The sequence below is a fragment of the Rhinatrema bivittatum genome, chromosome 7 (genome assembly GCF_901001135.1).
Source record: "Rhinatrema bivittatum chromosome 7, aRhiBiv1.1, whole genome shotgun sequence".
Lineage (NCBI taxonomy): Eukaryota > Metazoa > Chordata > Amphibia > Gymnophiona > Rhinatrematidae > Rhinatrema > Rhinatrema bivittatum.
The window spans coordinates 122,750,831-122,766,460 of NC_042621.1; the positions used below are offsets into that span (position 1 = coordinate 122,750,831).

At 47.5% G+C, this 15,630-nt stretch overlaps 1 protein-coding gene and 1 long non-coding RNA gene across 3 annotated transcripts in view; one reads left to right on the forward strand and one right to left on the reverse strand.

Annotated features, from left to right (window-relative positions):
* The window catches only part of ADAMTS14 (ADAM metallopeptidase with thrombospondin type 1 motif 14), a 314,376-nt gene that overhangs the window by 231,983 nt on the left and 66,763 nt on the right, over positions 1-15,630 (forward strand). For both annotated transcript variants that reach the window (XM_029609051.1, XM_029609052.1), the window contains exons 9-11: positions 3,097-3,229; positions 9,999-10,112; positions 13,928-14,076. In XM_029609051.1, the coding sequence (XP_029464911.1) occupies positions 3,097-3,229; positions 9,999-10,112; positions 13,928-14,076 (396 nt within the window). The remainder of the gene's footprint in view (positions 1-3,096; positions 3,230-9,998; positions 10,113-13,927; positions 14,077-15,630) is intronic.
* The window catches only part of LOC115095428, a 306,111-nt gene that overhangs the window by 131,086 nt on the left and 159,395 nt on the right, over positions 1-15,630 (reverse strand). The window lies entirely within an intron of this gene.

Consider the following 15,630-nt stretch of genomic DNA (forward strand, 5'->3'; position numbering starts at 1 on the left):
ACAGGTTAGGGCTGTTCAAATAGTATTAGGATTAGGGGACACTCCTTAAAAGTAACTGGTAGCAGATTTTTTAAAAATTGAAGCAAGTATTTTTTCAGTCAGTGCAGAATTAAGTTGTGGAATTTGTTGCTGGAGAACGTAGTCAGTGATAGCAGTATAGCTATGCGGCACGGTAAATGCGCAGTCAAGGTTTCTTTGAGTACTTTTATTTACAGTGCACATGAAATCACAGCATATCTGCTTATCTTCAGCAGTAATCACAGTTACAGCCACCATTCACATACAGGATTCACCTTTAGGTCAGCACTGTATAGAGGAGCTGCCTTCTCCTGGAGATCTGGGCCTGGTCTGCTGATCCCAGCTGGGCTCTGCCTCTTAACCTCCCCAGCTGGGTCCTGCCCACAGAGCTCTATCCTGAGGGGATTTAAGGTGGACCAGGCATCTAGCCTGAGCCACACAGGTTAAGGAGATGTAGTAAGGCCACTCCTTCACAAGCTGCATTTGAACAAGATGTTGATAATGTCTGGAGGACAGGTCTCTTAACAATTATTAGTCAATTAGATTTGGGGAATCGCCACCTCTTTGGGGAGTGAGCAACAGGGAAGGTATCTGCCAAGTTAATCCAAGCGATCTAGATTTGTCAGACACAGGATGTTGGGCTTGTCTGGACCACTGGGCTGACCCAGCAAGGCACTTATTATATTCCTAGGCAGCTAGATGGCTTTGAAAATCTACTGGTTACCAAAAACTGTATAAATGTATGATGTGTAAATTAATCGCAGATTCAAAACAACATCATATATATCAACACAATTCTAAAGAATCTAGAATTGTGTTGATATATATGATGTTGTTTTGAATCTTTGAAAATCTACTGACTTCTCTTCATAGGCATCTCTTCCACCCATCCTCTAACACAAGAGTCTCCAAACTATGGTCCTCCAGCCACAAAGCAACCTTTTCCAGCCTGACAGATGTTCCCCTGCCTGTGGCTGAATCAGTTCCCGGACACAGTTTACTTTTTTGTTTCTTGCCCACATGTGGTAGCGGTGAATGCTTCAGTGCAGGTGGGGTTTCGACCCTCCACCAGTAGAATACTACAGGTCCCTTACAGCGGCACACAGAACACCAGAATTCCTTCATGGCAGAGCAGTGAAGTGCTGGCAAGTCCCCAGCCCCTGCCAGCAGAAGAGAAAGTCTCACGCAATGGTCTGGTGATGCTTGTAGTGCTGGGGATGGGTGTCCCGCCACCCCTGCCAGCTGAAGAGGAAGCCCTGTGCGAGGAGGGGGGGAGGGGAGAGGGGAGGGGAAGAAGGTGCGAGATGGGAAGTTAGGAGAGGAAAGGGGAGGGGTGAGAGGAAAGGAAGGGAGTGTGAGGGGAGGGGTTGAGGGGAAAAGAGGAGAAGGAGTGAACGGAGAGAAGAAATGTGAGAGAAAGGAAAGGGAGTGTGAGTGAGAGGGAAGGAGTTGAGTGAAAGGAGGGGAGAGGGTAAGAGAAGTGAAAGAAAAAGAGGGGGAAAAAGAGAAGGGCATTGGGGAAAGGGGTGAGAAAGGTGAGGTAGGTAGGGAGAGCGAGAGTGTGCAGGGGGGAGTGAGTGGGAGAGAGTGCACCACAAACACTCCACCTTGCCATTCACTTCCACCCTCTTCCCCAATCATCAGAACCCCAGGAAACCCCCCCATCCCTCTCGGTGATTTGAAATGTCATATGTGGCCCTTCACTTAAAGTTTGGTGACACCCCCCCCCCCTCCCCCTCTAACACGTTTTCAAGAAGTGAAAGTGAATGGTCTCCTTTCTTAAATCAACAAATGAATATGTAAAAGTTTTGGGAGGTAGCAGAAATGAAAGAAAGAAATGTATTCAAACAAGGAATGTCTTAATTTGGGCAACACCGGAAAGAAAAGTATAGGCAGGAGAGGGATTGGTGCTGCCGGAAGGGAAAAACACACAGGGGCTTTGCTAAACATTTTTAATGCAGTAACTTGAACTCTTTCCTTCTTTCCCTTCCTCTGCAATTTGATGTGAAACATTCTTAAATCTGTAACTTCTTTTCCACGTGCCGGGTTTTCATCTTGCCCAGGTTGAGCGTGCCGGGCTCAGAGGATGTGTTTACCTTTCCCTGGCAGGCCTTGTTTCCTTCCTGATTCTGATCTCTGTCTGCTCCTGTGCCTGTTATCTACCAACGTAATCTCCCGCCCAGCACAGACCATAGGGCTCAGCTACACTCAAAGGCCGGAGTCATATTTTAGTCCAGTCCATTCCGCATTCACTTTGGGACTGAGCAAAAGAATTCAAAAGAACAATAAAGCCCTCAGCTTTTGCCTTCTGGCATTATCAACCCCTTGCTGGTCATGCTTTCGTCTTCCAGGGCGATTGTTTTCCACAATAATTATCCGCTATACTCAGCATTTCGATAACATGACCTGGTCTGCTCTTGGATGGAATACGCAGTAGTGCATGTACACTTTGTACAGTCCATTGCACGAAGCTATGCATCCTGTATGCATCTCCTCATGGGGTTTCTGCACAAGTATGTGACAGTATTGTATGGAGATGTATATACAAGTACTTAGGCAACCCACCACAACGTAAAAATGTCAAAATGACTCTGAGGTTAAGGTAACCTATGCAGTTGTCTTTTTCTCTCCAATCTGTGTTGTGGAAACTTTTATCCTGCATCTTGGTTAGATTATATACCCTGTGGGTTGCTAATGATTATTTCATTTTATATTCTAGTTAATGTCGTAGGCCTAGATACGAGCAGAATGAAGAGCAGCGGCCAGAAAAGGGGCAGCGGGGGGGGGGGGGGGGGGTGAGGGGGCAATAGTGTACGGCCAGCTGCATCGTGGCAGTGCGGTTTCGCCCGCCGCAGCACAGCCACGCCGCACACTATCGCCCCCCATAGCGCCACGGGAAAAGGTGGCGTTATTTCCAGTGGTGCTGCCGACGATAATGTGTCAAACATTATCGCCCGCAGCGCTACCAGGTCCTAACACCTCCCAAACCCCGCCCACACTCCTCCCCTTCCCCTAATTATGGCAGGCATCGCAGGTGACCTTCTCAATCCACTTGCCTCCTCTTTGTTGTTGCTGCAGCTCCTATGACTGTCTCCTGGATGATCCTTTTGAACACAAGTGGCCCAGACTGCCCGAGCTGCCAGGGATCAGCTACTCCATGGATGAGCAGTGCCGCTTCGATTTCGGGGTGGGCTACAAAATGTGCACCGCCGTGAGTATCGCTAGCAAGTCGCGCTGCACTGTTAGAAACACCGGCGTGGGATGGGCTGAGGGTAGGAGGGCATTGGGCACTCAGGAGACACTCGCTAACAATTACTAGATTGTTAGCAAGTGTCTGTGACGATTATGAAATATATGCTGATGACTTTCAGTTCTTTATCTTGGAGTCAGACAGTAGAACATTTGCATATCTGTATGTCTTCAATCAAACAATGGTTACACTATAACATATTGACACTCAACATGTCTTAAACTGAATTATTGTTGATCCGACGACCACATTCTGTGTTCCATTGTGATTTTATTTTGTTTGAAAACTTGACTTTCTCGGTTAAAGACCCTATCAAAAGCCTTGGGGTCTGGATTAACCCCCATCTTTCTTTTTGTACCCAAATTAAGGCCTTGATCAAGTCAGGATTCTAGTTGCTGTGGGTTCTTGCAGGTTTAAGACACTCAGGGGCAGATTTTCAAAGGGTTACGCTGCCCCAAGCTGCCCCTGCGCGCGCTGAGCCTATCTTGCATAGGCTCGGCGTCGCCCGCAAGCCTCGGGACACGCATATGTCCTGGGGCTTTCCAAAATGGGAGGTCCGGTGGAGTGGCTGGGGCATGGCGGCGATTCGGGGGCGGTCCAGGGGCAGGGTCAAGTGCTCCGGAACAGTGGCCTGTGCCGGGGCATGGCGCGCCGGCAGCTGGCCGACGCACGCAAGTTACGCCTGCCTTTGGAGCAAAGATAGGGGGGGATTTAGTTAGGGATGGGGAGTGGGTTAGATAGGGGAAGGTGGGGAGGGGGGCTGGAAAAAAAGTTCCATCCAAGGCCGCTCCGATTTTGGAACGACCTTGGAGGGAATGGGGAAAGCCATCGGGGCTCCCCTCGGGCTCTGCGTGCGCAAGGTACACGTGTGTGCATCACCTTGCGCGCGCCGAGCTTGGATTTTATAACATGCGCGGCAGCGCACGCATGTTATAAAATCGGGCGTAGGTTTGTTCACGCCAGGTTGCGTGAACAAAGCTACGCCCGCGCGTATCTTTTAAGATCTGGCCCTTACTGCGCAACTGTGATCTTCATACAGTAGTCCAAGCCTCCATATTTCCGCTATTAGGTTATTGTAATGCTCTTTATTTATCTGCTGCTCTCATTGCATCTCTTAAATTTTACTTCACGTCTTCTTTCCTGGGTCAAATGATATCAACATATTGTTTCTATACTTATTGAGCTGCATTGGTTTCCAATACAGCAGAGAATTGTCTTTAAAATCGGGGTGACAGTATTTAAACTGATTAATTCAAGTTTGTGTCCATGGGCCAAATCTCTTTTGAAAATATATAAATCTTCTCATCAGTTGAGATCCTCGCAGTGCAGATTGCTTAATGTGCGCTCGGTCATTGTTCCTCGCCTTGCAATGACAAAGGAATCCGCTTTTTCTGTTGCAGCGCCTTCCCTCTTGAATACTCTACCAGTGGAGCTTAGAATGAGTGACTGCATAAAGTAGTTGAGGCTTTCATTGAAAAGTTTTTTGTTAAAACAGGCTTTTGGATAGAGGCACTTGCAGTGTTTCTTCTTGTGCAATAAGTCAGTAATTCTCAAGCCCCTTGTATGCTTTCAGTGAACTATGCCTCCAGAAGTTGTGTCATTAGTGAATGTCCGACTTTGATGTTGATAATGTTGTGTTTCTAATTTTTTATTTATATATTATGATATGTAAATGTTTTGTTTTATTGTACATCACTTAGGGGTAGATTTTAAAAGAAGCGCGATCAGCCTACTTTTGCTTGCGCATCAGACTCAAGCAAAAGTACGCTGGATTTTAGTAGATACGCGCGGAGCCGCGCGTATCCACTAAAATCCTGGATCGGCGCGCGCAAGGCTATCGATTTTGTATAGCCTGCGCGCGCCGAGCCGCGCTGCCTCCCCCCGTTCCCTCCAAGGCCGCTCCGATTTCGGAGCGGCCTTGGAGGGAACTTTCCTTTGCCCTCCCCTCACCTTCCCCTCCCTTCCCCTACCTAACCCACCCACCCGGCCCTGTCTACACCCCCCCCCTTACCTTTGTCGGGGGATTTACGCCTCCCGGAGGGAGACGTAAATCCCTGCGCGCCAGCGGGCCTGCTGCGCGCCGGGCCGCGACCTGGGGGCGGGTACGGAGGGCGCGGCCACGCCCCGTACCCGCCCCCAAAACGCTGCCGACACGCCCCCGGAACGCCGCGACGACCGGGCCCGCCCCCCGACACGCCCCCCTCCGAGAACCCCGGGACTTACGCGAGTCCCGGGGCTCTGCGCGCGCCGGGAGGCCTATGTAAAATAGGCTTCCCGGCGCGCAGGGCCCTGCTCGCCTAAATCCGCCCGGTTTTGGGCGGATTTAGGCGAGCAGGGCTCTGAAAATCTACCCCAAAGGCCTTAAAGGTTAAGCAATAAATACATTTTAATAAATGAAATGAAATGAAGAACATAAGAATTGCCTTGCTAGGTCACACTAAAATCCATTGAGTCCAGCATCCTGTCTCCAATAGCGGCCAATCTAGGTCGGAAGTACCTGGCAGATCTCATAAAGTAGATCTAATTCCTGTTACTCCCAGGCAAGGCCGGTGCATCCACTAGGTGAACTAGGTGGTCACCTAGGGCGCCAACTAGTAGGGAGCGGCAAAGAGCAGCCGTGTGGAGCCCAGCCTGCTCATGGCCGACAGGAGTAGAGATTCGGCAGGCTGCAAGTGGAACCCATCTCGATTGCAGCCAAGAGAAGACTTGGCAACTGCAAGTGGCACTCATCCTGTTCACGGCCGAGCGAAGTAGAATCGGTGGGCCATGAGTGTCACCGCTGTTTGTGTGTATATATGAGATAGAGAGAGGGAGCCTGTGTGAGGGAGTGAGAGTGCATGTGTGTGTGTGTGAGAAAAGGAACCTGTGTAAGGATGTATGTGCCAGAGAGAAAGAGGAAACCTATGTGAAGGGTATGTGTGTGTGTGTGTGTGAGTGTGTGTGTGTGCAAGAGACAGAGAGTATCTGTATGAGGAGGTGTATGAGAGAGAGACAGAGGGAAGAGGGTGTTTATGTGTGTGTGTGTCTGTGTGTGAGAGAAAGAAGGAGTCTTTATGAGGGAATGTGTATGTGAGTGTGAGAGAGAGGGAACTTGTATGAGGTGTGTGTGTGTGTGTGTGTGTGTGTGTGTGAGAGTGAGAGGGATTATGTGTGTATAAAAGCAAAAGAGTGATGGTGTTAATGAGAGGGAGGGAGCCTAAGGATACGTGTGTGAATGAGACAAGGAACCTAAGTGTGTGTGAGCGTAGAGTGTGCATATGTGGAAGAGCCTGCATGTGTTTGTGGATGAGAAAGAACAAATATGTATGTTTATATGAGAGAAAGGAGAAAGTTTGTGCACAACAACCTCCGCTCCCCACCCCAACAGCTAATTCAATCTCAGGGCATCTGGAAATCAAAAGTTCCCAGGTAGTTTTGTTAGTTTTAATCATTAAATGTTAATATTTGATGAGCGTGCTGTTTTTCAATATTTGTTTTAGAACTGAAACATTTTTTTTGAGTTTTTAATTATTGAATGTATCTCTATTTAGCTGCTATTTTGAAATATTCCTTTTACTAGTATGGTTTTACTATTATTGATGTTTTATATTTCTTCATTTTATTGTTGCATAATTTTTACTTGTATGTTTGAGCCGGGGAGGTTGGGGCCAGGGCCTGGACTTGGGATGGGGAGGGGGGCACCTAATACTCTTGGGCACCTAATACTCTTGCACCAGCCCTGCTCCTAGGGACAGCAATAGCTTTCTTTATCTTGCTAACAATCAGGGTGATACAGTAAAAGTCACGGGAGAGTGGGTGAGCGCCCGCTCTCCAGCTCGTGCACATGCCACTCTCCTGTGCGCGTGATTCAGTAAAAAAAAATATTCAAATTAGGACCCGTGGTAAAAAGAGGCGCTAGGGACACTAGTGCGTCCCTAGCGCCTCTTTTTTGACAGGAGCAGTGGCTGTCAGCGAGTTTGACAGCCGGGGAGGTTCTCAAACCCACTGACAGCCACGGGTTCGGAAACCGGATGCCGGCAAAATTGAGTGTCCGGTTTTCAACCCGTGAGCCGTGGGCCAATTTTAATTTTTTTTTTTTTTAATTATTTTTAACTTTTGAGACCTCCGACTTAATATCGCCATGATTTTAAATCAGAGGGTGTACAGAAAAGCAGTTTTTACTGCTTTTCTGTGCACTTTCCCGCTGCCGGCAGAAATTAATAGGGATGTGAATCGTTTTTGAACGATTAAAATTATCGTCAGATAATTTTAAAATCGTCCAAAATCGTTAGAGTGCACGATACAATACAAATGCCCCCGATTTATCGTCAGGGGCATTTGTATTGTATTGTTAAATAGGGCGCGGGAAAACCGGCACACCAAAAAAACCCTAAAACCCACCCCGAACCTTTAAAAGAAATCCCCCACCCTCCCGAACCCCCCCAAAATGTTTTAAATTACCTGGGGTCCAGTGGGGGGGTCCCGACGTGATCTCCAGCTCTCAGGCCACGGCTGCGTTGAGAGAAATGGCGCCGGTAGCCCTTTGCCCTTATGTGACAGGGCAAAGGTAGCGCCAGTGCCATTTTGGTTCCTGGCTCCCGACGTCACGCATGCAGGAGATCGCCACCGGACCCCCGCTGGACCCCCAGGGACTTTTGGCCAACTTGGGGGGGCCTCCTGACCCCCACAAGACTTGCCAAAAGTCCAGCGGGGGTCCGGGAGCAACCTCCTGCACGCGGGCCGTATTGCCAATCTTCAAAATGGCGCCGGCGCTACCTTTGCCCTCACTATGTCATACGGGCGACGGTGTGCCAGTTTTCCCGCCCTCCCCCGATTTACAATTTACGATGTTTAATGATTTAAAAAAAAAAAAAACCAAAAAAAACACGACAATCAGATTTCCCCCCCCCCCCAGCCAAAATCGATCGTTAAGACGATCGATCACACGATTCACACCCCTAGAAATTAATGCCTACCTTTGGGTAGGCGCTAATTTCTGAAAGTAAAATGTGCGGCTTGGCTGGAATAACTAATAGGGCCATCAACATACATTTGCATGTTGCGGGTGCTATTAGTTTCAGGGGGTTGGACGCGGGGGGAGCACTGTACTGTATCGGCCTGAATGTGTTATGGACTTTTCCTCCAGGAACTTGTTCAAACCTCTTTAAGATTTAATGCTAAAACTTGCAGAGTATACATTTAGGATGCCAGAACCCAAGGGAAATGTATAGTATTGGAGGTGAAATTCTTCTAAGCACATAGGAAGTGCGTGATCTGGGGGTAATTGTATCTGCTGCTCTTAAGGTGGTCAAACAAGTGGATAAATGACTGTTAAAGCCAGAAAGATGCTTGACTGCATAGGGAGAGGAATGGTCAGCAGAAAAAGGGAGGTGATATTGCCCCTGTATAGGTCCCTGGGGAGACCACACTTGGAATACTGAGAACAATTCTGGGGATTGCACCTTCAAAAGGATATAAAAAAGATGGAGTCAGTCCAGAGGGTGCCTACTAAAATGGTCAGTGGTCTTCGTTCTAAAGCATATGGGGATAGACTTAAAGATCTAAACATACATATCTTAGAGACATACCTTAGAGGAAAGGCGAGATAGGGGAGATATGATAGAGACATTCAAATATCTCAAAGGTTTCCATGCACAGGAAGTGAGACTTTTTCAATGGAAATGAGATGAGAGTGAAAGGGGGTAGACTCAGGAGCAATCTTAGGAAATATTTCTTTACAGAGAGGGTGGTGGATATGTGGAAAAGCCTCCCATTGGAAGTGATGGAGATAAAAACAGTATCTGAATTCAAGAAATCATGGGATAAATACAGGGGATATCTAAGGAAGTGATAAGACTTATAATGCTAAATTAATTGGACAGATGTGCAGACTGTATGGGCTATATGGTCTTTTTCTGCTGTAATGTTTCTCTGTTTCTAAAACCTGCTATGCTAGTCGCCTTGATCATGTTCTCTGGCAACAGATTCCACAGCTAGATATTGTGCTGAATGACAAGTACTTTCTACTAGAGATGTGAATTGTTTATCTGACAATTGAAAATATCGGACGATATTTTCAATCTCGTCAGATATCAGGGTTCCCCGATAGCAATAGGAAACCCCACGATTAATTTTGTGGGTTCTCTTATCGTTATGGGGGGATGGGGTGGGAAGAAAGGGCACTTACAAAAACACAGCCCGACCCTTTAAAATTAGTTCTATAGTATCCCCCCACCCTCCGGACCCCTCCAACCCTCCCAAAAACCTTTTTAAGTACCTGGTGGTCCAATGGGGGTCCCAGGAGCGTTCTCCCGCTCTCGGGCCGTTGGCTGCCAGTGAACAAAATGACGCCGATGGCCCTCTGCCCTTGGCATGTGACAGGGTATCCGTGCCATTGGCCGGCCCCTGTCACATGGTAGGAGCACTGGATGGCCCGTGCCATTTTTAAAGATGGCACCGGCCGTCCATTGAAGCGCCCTTCTGCTATGAGGTGTCATTTCCGGAGCTCCCGGCAGTTTCGTCCCTACAGAGGGTCGACCTTTCAGAGGACACGGCCTTTTGGTAGGCCTCAGTTCTTTTGTTCCAGATAGCCCATGAGAGGGTGGGCTTGGGTGGTGGATCTTCCTGAGCTTCCCAATAAAGGTTTGCTGACCCACCTTCAGGAACAAGAGATAGGGGGTTGTCTCTCTTTTATCAGAGGTAGGTCGCATTTCTTCATATTGAGATGACAGAACCATTGTTTTTTCCGCAGTTCAGGACTTTCGATCCTTGCAAGCAACTGTGGTGCAGCCACCCAGATAACCCATACTTCTGCAAAACCAAGAAGGGCCCCCCGCTGGACGGGACAGAGTGCGCCTCGGGAAAGGTATGTGCAGCCCTAGATTTTAATGTGCATCATGGTATGTACAGACTTTTTTTTATCAAGCAGAAAGTAAGACGACAATGTAAAGTAAGGAGATGTGTAAATATTTCATGATGCCTAGTTTCCTTCTCTGGTACGGAAATTTTTGCATTGGCTATGACTACGTCCATTATGAGATAGATTTTAAAAGATACGCCGATTTTATAACGTGCGCGTGTCTTTAAAATCCACCCCAACCCCTAACCTCTCCCCTAACTATTAGAAATTTTTTTGTTTTAAAACTTACTTCATCTTGGCCGGTGAAGTAAGTTCCGCACTCCGGCCGGTTGCTGGCGAGCACTTCCCCAGGACAGGGCCTAATGGCTGTCCCGGCTGGCCTCTGCCCCGCCCCGTCTCTAGCCCGCCCCTTTCACAGAGCCCGCACTTCCGCATGTACCGGGAGATACACGCGTGCCAGGCCATTTCGAAAATGATCTCAGTGCGCACCACGAGTATATCTCCCGGTATTTGCACGCGTGCCAGGTTCTGAAAATGTACCCGTATGTGAATTGTTTTGTAGAAAATAAACATAAAATGGAGTCAGCTGGAGACCACAGGCATTAACCAATGACATGGCACTTTAAAAATGCTTGATGATATCATAATGTGCTTTGACCTCTCTGAGATATCAAATAAGCTGAACCAGTCTGTTTCTGTTTAGGAAACGAAAAGAAATAGGAATTCTAAGTTGTGGGTACCCCCCGAAAACCTACCCCAAACCCCCCCTGCACGCGCCAAACCTATTTTGCATAGGCTTGGCGGCGCGCGTAAGTTCCGGGGCTTGCATGGAGGGGCATGTCGGGGGGCGTGCCGGGAGTGACGCGGCATTTCGGGGGCATGTCGGGAGTGACACGGCGTTTCGGGGGCGTGTCCGGAGGCGTGGTTCCAGCCCGGGGGCGTTCCGGGGGTGTGACAGCGGCCCCTGGAGCAGCCCCCGGACCGGAACATGGAGCGCGGCAGCCGGCCCGGCGCGCGCAAAGTTACGCCTGCTACGAGCAGGCGTAACTTTCGTGATAGAGGTAGGGGGGAGGTTTAGATAGGGCCGGGGGGGTGGGTTAGGTAGGGGAAGGGAGGGGAAGATGAGGGGAGGGCGAAGGAAAGTTCCCTCCGAGGCCGCTCCGATTTCAGAGCGGCCTCGGAGGGAACGGAGGCAGGCTGCGCGGCTCGGCGTGCGCAGGCTGCCGATTTTGGGCAGCCTTGCGCGCGGCGACCCCGGATTTTAATGGATACGCGCGTATCTATTGAAATCCCCGTACTCTTGTTCGCGCCTGGTGCGCGAACAAAAGTACGCGTGTGCGCAGATTTATAAAATCTGCCCCAAAGTAAATAACATACATATTCATGTAATAAAATAAGAGTAATGCAAAAGTCTGAGTGACATAGCGCTCTGCCATATCCCTTCTCCATATTAAACATTATAAGCATAATTTTCTAGGCATGTTTGTAGTACAGTGATGCTTTATCTGTTATAAAATTGCCTGCCCAATATTCAGGTAAACTCTAATGTGGATGTTCTATATGTGCGGAGCTTCACCTGGCCTGAGCAAAGGCTTTCCTGGTAGGGTTGCGAACTGTGCTGATTTTTTTCCGGACTGTACAGATTTTGAGTAGACTGTACAAGGTGGAAGGGCTAACGTTCAGAAATGTCCGGACATTTTCCTTCCAGAGGCAGCTTAGCATTTAATCCTCCCCGGTGATTATACAATACAGTGTGTGCTTTGGTAACCACTCTATATTCAACCTGTGTTGGACACATTTCTTCTGTGTCACAAACACTTCAGTTCATTATTCAATCAGAGGCCTAAAATATTTTGCAAAAGAGTAGCTTGGCCGCTGGGCTAGTAAAAGCAAACCTTTTTCAAAGTAAAGTTTAGAACTAGTGGTCATGATATGAGCCTCCTAAGGAGTAGACTCAGGAGGAACAGAAAATATTTCTTCACAGAAAGGATGGTGGATGCATGGAGCAGCTTCCAGGTAGAGGTGATAGAGGCAAAGACAAGAAAACACAAGACAAGTACAGGGGATCACTAATTGCAAAGAAGTGAGGGGAAAGCCAGAGATGAACTGGGCGTGTGGCACTGTAGCAGGAAATAAACTGGGCCTACTGGAGGGTCTTTATCTGCTGTTATATTCTGTATTTCTTTCTGTGTTTTTCTAATGGTGAAAAGGTGGCAGTAGATATTCATGTGCGAATATCCCATCAGTGATGGTACTAAACAGCATCTCCAAGTGTTTATAAATGTGAAAGATGAAAGTTGGCAGCCCTAGTTCTTGGGGGGCAGGGCTAGGGAGGGATTTGCACTTACATGCAGACTTTCCCATTTATAAATATACTTGCCTAAAATTTTCACAGGAAATCCGTGCGGATGTTTTAGCGGGTGCAACTTGTACAAGTAGTTTGCCAGATTAATTTTAACTTGTGAACTTCTTACCCCTGAAAAGACTGATCTCAATAAACCTCTGAAGGCCATTTGCTTCCAAGTCCAGCCTGTTCATGGAGTGAAATGCTTTAATGCACCCCCTGGACTGTGCTACAGCTATTCCCTATGGGCTCAGTTCAGCCCCGGAGATCTGGGCCTTCACTAGATAAACAGTGTCTGAAAACTGGATTTTCTTGAATATCTGTCGAAAAGGGGATATTCAGTGGCTCTTTGGTAAGAGTTCTTATTACATAAGGGCAAGCATTTTTGGCTTCTTGCACCTAGATCGTTCTGTCAGCCTGGCCCTAACATGCTCATTGCAATTTCCCCACTTCAATGGGAGACAGACATCACTTGAGCTCAGTGCCGGTGCACGGATGTCCAGCCACACTAGGCGGTGACATCACCATGCCATCTCTCTCTCTATTTCTATCTCTCTCTCCTGAATTGCACTCACCTCATCTTCACAGGTCCCATCCAGGATGTCACCAGTCCCTGCCTCGCATCGCGCCACTCCTTTACTTTTAAACATGGCGCCCTCGCATCCACCGACAGCACCTCGCCCACATCCAGCCCCCTAGCCAGCCTCCTAGTCCACCTAATACCTCCCGCTAGCCCTGCTTGAGCTACTTTTCATGTCCAATAAGGAATAATGAGGCCTGAGCATAAGGATATGACATAGCTAGTGCATTCTATGGCTCCGAGCCAGTTGGGTCCAAAATGCATGTGTAGGTTGGGGAAGGAAAAGTGCATACATAGAATGCATTTTCCAAATCTTTGCTTTTAACTTTTCCAGCAAAAATCTAACTGCAGACACAGCAGGTTCAAGTGACTGTGTATGCTTCAAAGCACACTTGGTGTTTGAATAGTGGTACAAAGCTTGCAGGTGGAAAGTATGCGCTGTCTCCCCAACACCATCAGTCTCCAAAGTTCCTCCAGGCTACAGAGCAGTGCCACAGTTAAGTGCACAGCTAGTTCCATTTCTCCTTAACCTTCCCATCCTCCGCCTTCTTCAGGGAGGCAGGACATAGTAACAAGGTGGAGTATCTGGAGTAGAAATGTGCACAATGGTGGTACTATGTCAATATTCATTACTACGGATTTGCTAATTTAAGAAAAAAGATTGCAGGTACCAGAATGCACATAGAAGCCATAAGTTAAATCAAGACAAAGACACGAAGCTGAATCGCTTAAAATTCCTCCATCTGTAGCCAGCTTCTGTGTCTTCTTTGATGAGGTAGATCATGAGGTTTGCTCTGTGGGACCATGCCTCAGTGTAAGACTGACGAAACGACAGCTTCATCACGGATGGACCTGTGGGTGCTCAGTTATATAATCTCTTCTTCCCTCCCCACCCAGTGGTGTTTTAAAGGTCACTGTATGTGGAAGACCTCTGACCAGCCCTACAGTCAAGATGGGAGCTGGAGTAACTGGTCCAGGTTCAGCTCATGTTCCCGGACGTGTGGAGGAGGGGTACGTTCTCGCAGCAGGCGTTGCAGCAACCCACCGTAAGTATCGGGGAATCTACCATGCCCAGTGCCATGAGATACCCACAAGGCCATCGATTCTAAATAACAAGAAACTTCAGTGTCTACCGCAACCAGGAGGGTCTAAGCCCATACCGGAAATTCATCAATCAAACATGAAAAAAAAACAAACAACATAGGGGTGAAGAGTAAATACTTTGGGTTATTTTACTGACTTTATTATTTGCTTTTCATCCATGCTGGTTTTGCCCTGATCCCAAACAGCCTGTGCACCAACAGCACTGAGGGTCTTCCTCCCACAGAGGTGCAAGTTACTAATCCAAGTTCCCTTAAGTACTTTTTTGCGCAGGTGAGTTAACAGAACTGATTGCTTTTTTTATCAAAGTAACTACAGGGTCTGTGTACTAAAGAGCATTAAGGGTAAATCATGTGTAGGTAACATCGGTGCACTAATATTGCTAACGTGGTGTTAGTACACTGAATGTATTAAAAATAGCTTGACCGTGTTCATTTTTAACAGCATCGCCTAGGCAAGTGGCATGCTAATGAGCTCATTACCATAGTATTCACAAAGGAGAATAAAATGTGTCATGGCTGGGTCAGCGTGTAAGCAGATAACAGCACGGGGGGGGGGGTGGCTGAGTCAGTATGCTGGGCCTCCGCCTGGCAGGCCTACATCTCGCCACCCTTTTTCTCCTCTCTCTCCCCCTGACCCGAATATATCAAGACCCTATCTCAGCTTCCCAGCGCATGTTATGCATAGATTTTAATTTGGTTTAGTGCATAAACCTCCAAATACGTAATTAAGTACCCTTTTTTCAAAAAGTATCATTTTTATTTATTTGATTTAAAAGTTTATATGCCGCACCTTCCCATGTTCTGTGTGGCAGACAGAGAATGAACATTCATAAAATATAATAAAACAATCAAAGTTAAAATGCCACCTTTGGTTATTTTTCATGCAAAGACTGGTTTCTTGTGATATACTATCTCTAGTAGCGCGCTGGAAAAGGAGATTTGTTTAAAAAGTTATGTTTTAGTGTTTTAATGACTGCTCTTTAATCTTAAAGTGGGCTGCCCTGAACTTCTTTCATTAGATCCTGCCCACTTGTGCAGAATTCACAGACTGTCAGATTGATATTCAACTGAAATATAGACCCAATGTCTCATAACATGATAATATATACAGGAAATAAGTACATGTCATGTATAGATGTAAGTAGAGTTTACCTTCATACGATAGGACCCCGAAGTGGTTCTACTATCGTGTCTATGAGCCGACAGTGGCTTCTAATCATTAGGTAACTCTACAAGGATGGTTCAATGTTGTTATAGTCCACAAATGCTGCACTTATCTCATATTGACTCAGTCTGTCTCGAGCTGCCCGACACCACGGTGTTTCGGAGCAACGGCTCCTTCTTCAAGGGCGGGACATTTTAACGAGAGGCTGCTAGAGTGCTGCAGAATAATGCTGTCGCGGCGTTATCAGTGATGTGGACTGGGCGTTAATGTTGCGGTCAAGAATGCTCCGTGGGTTTTTGGCGGCTGGTTCTTGAGAGACTCCTTTCGCTAAC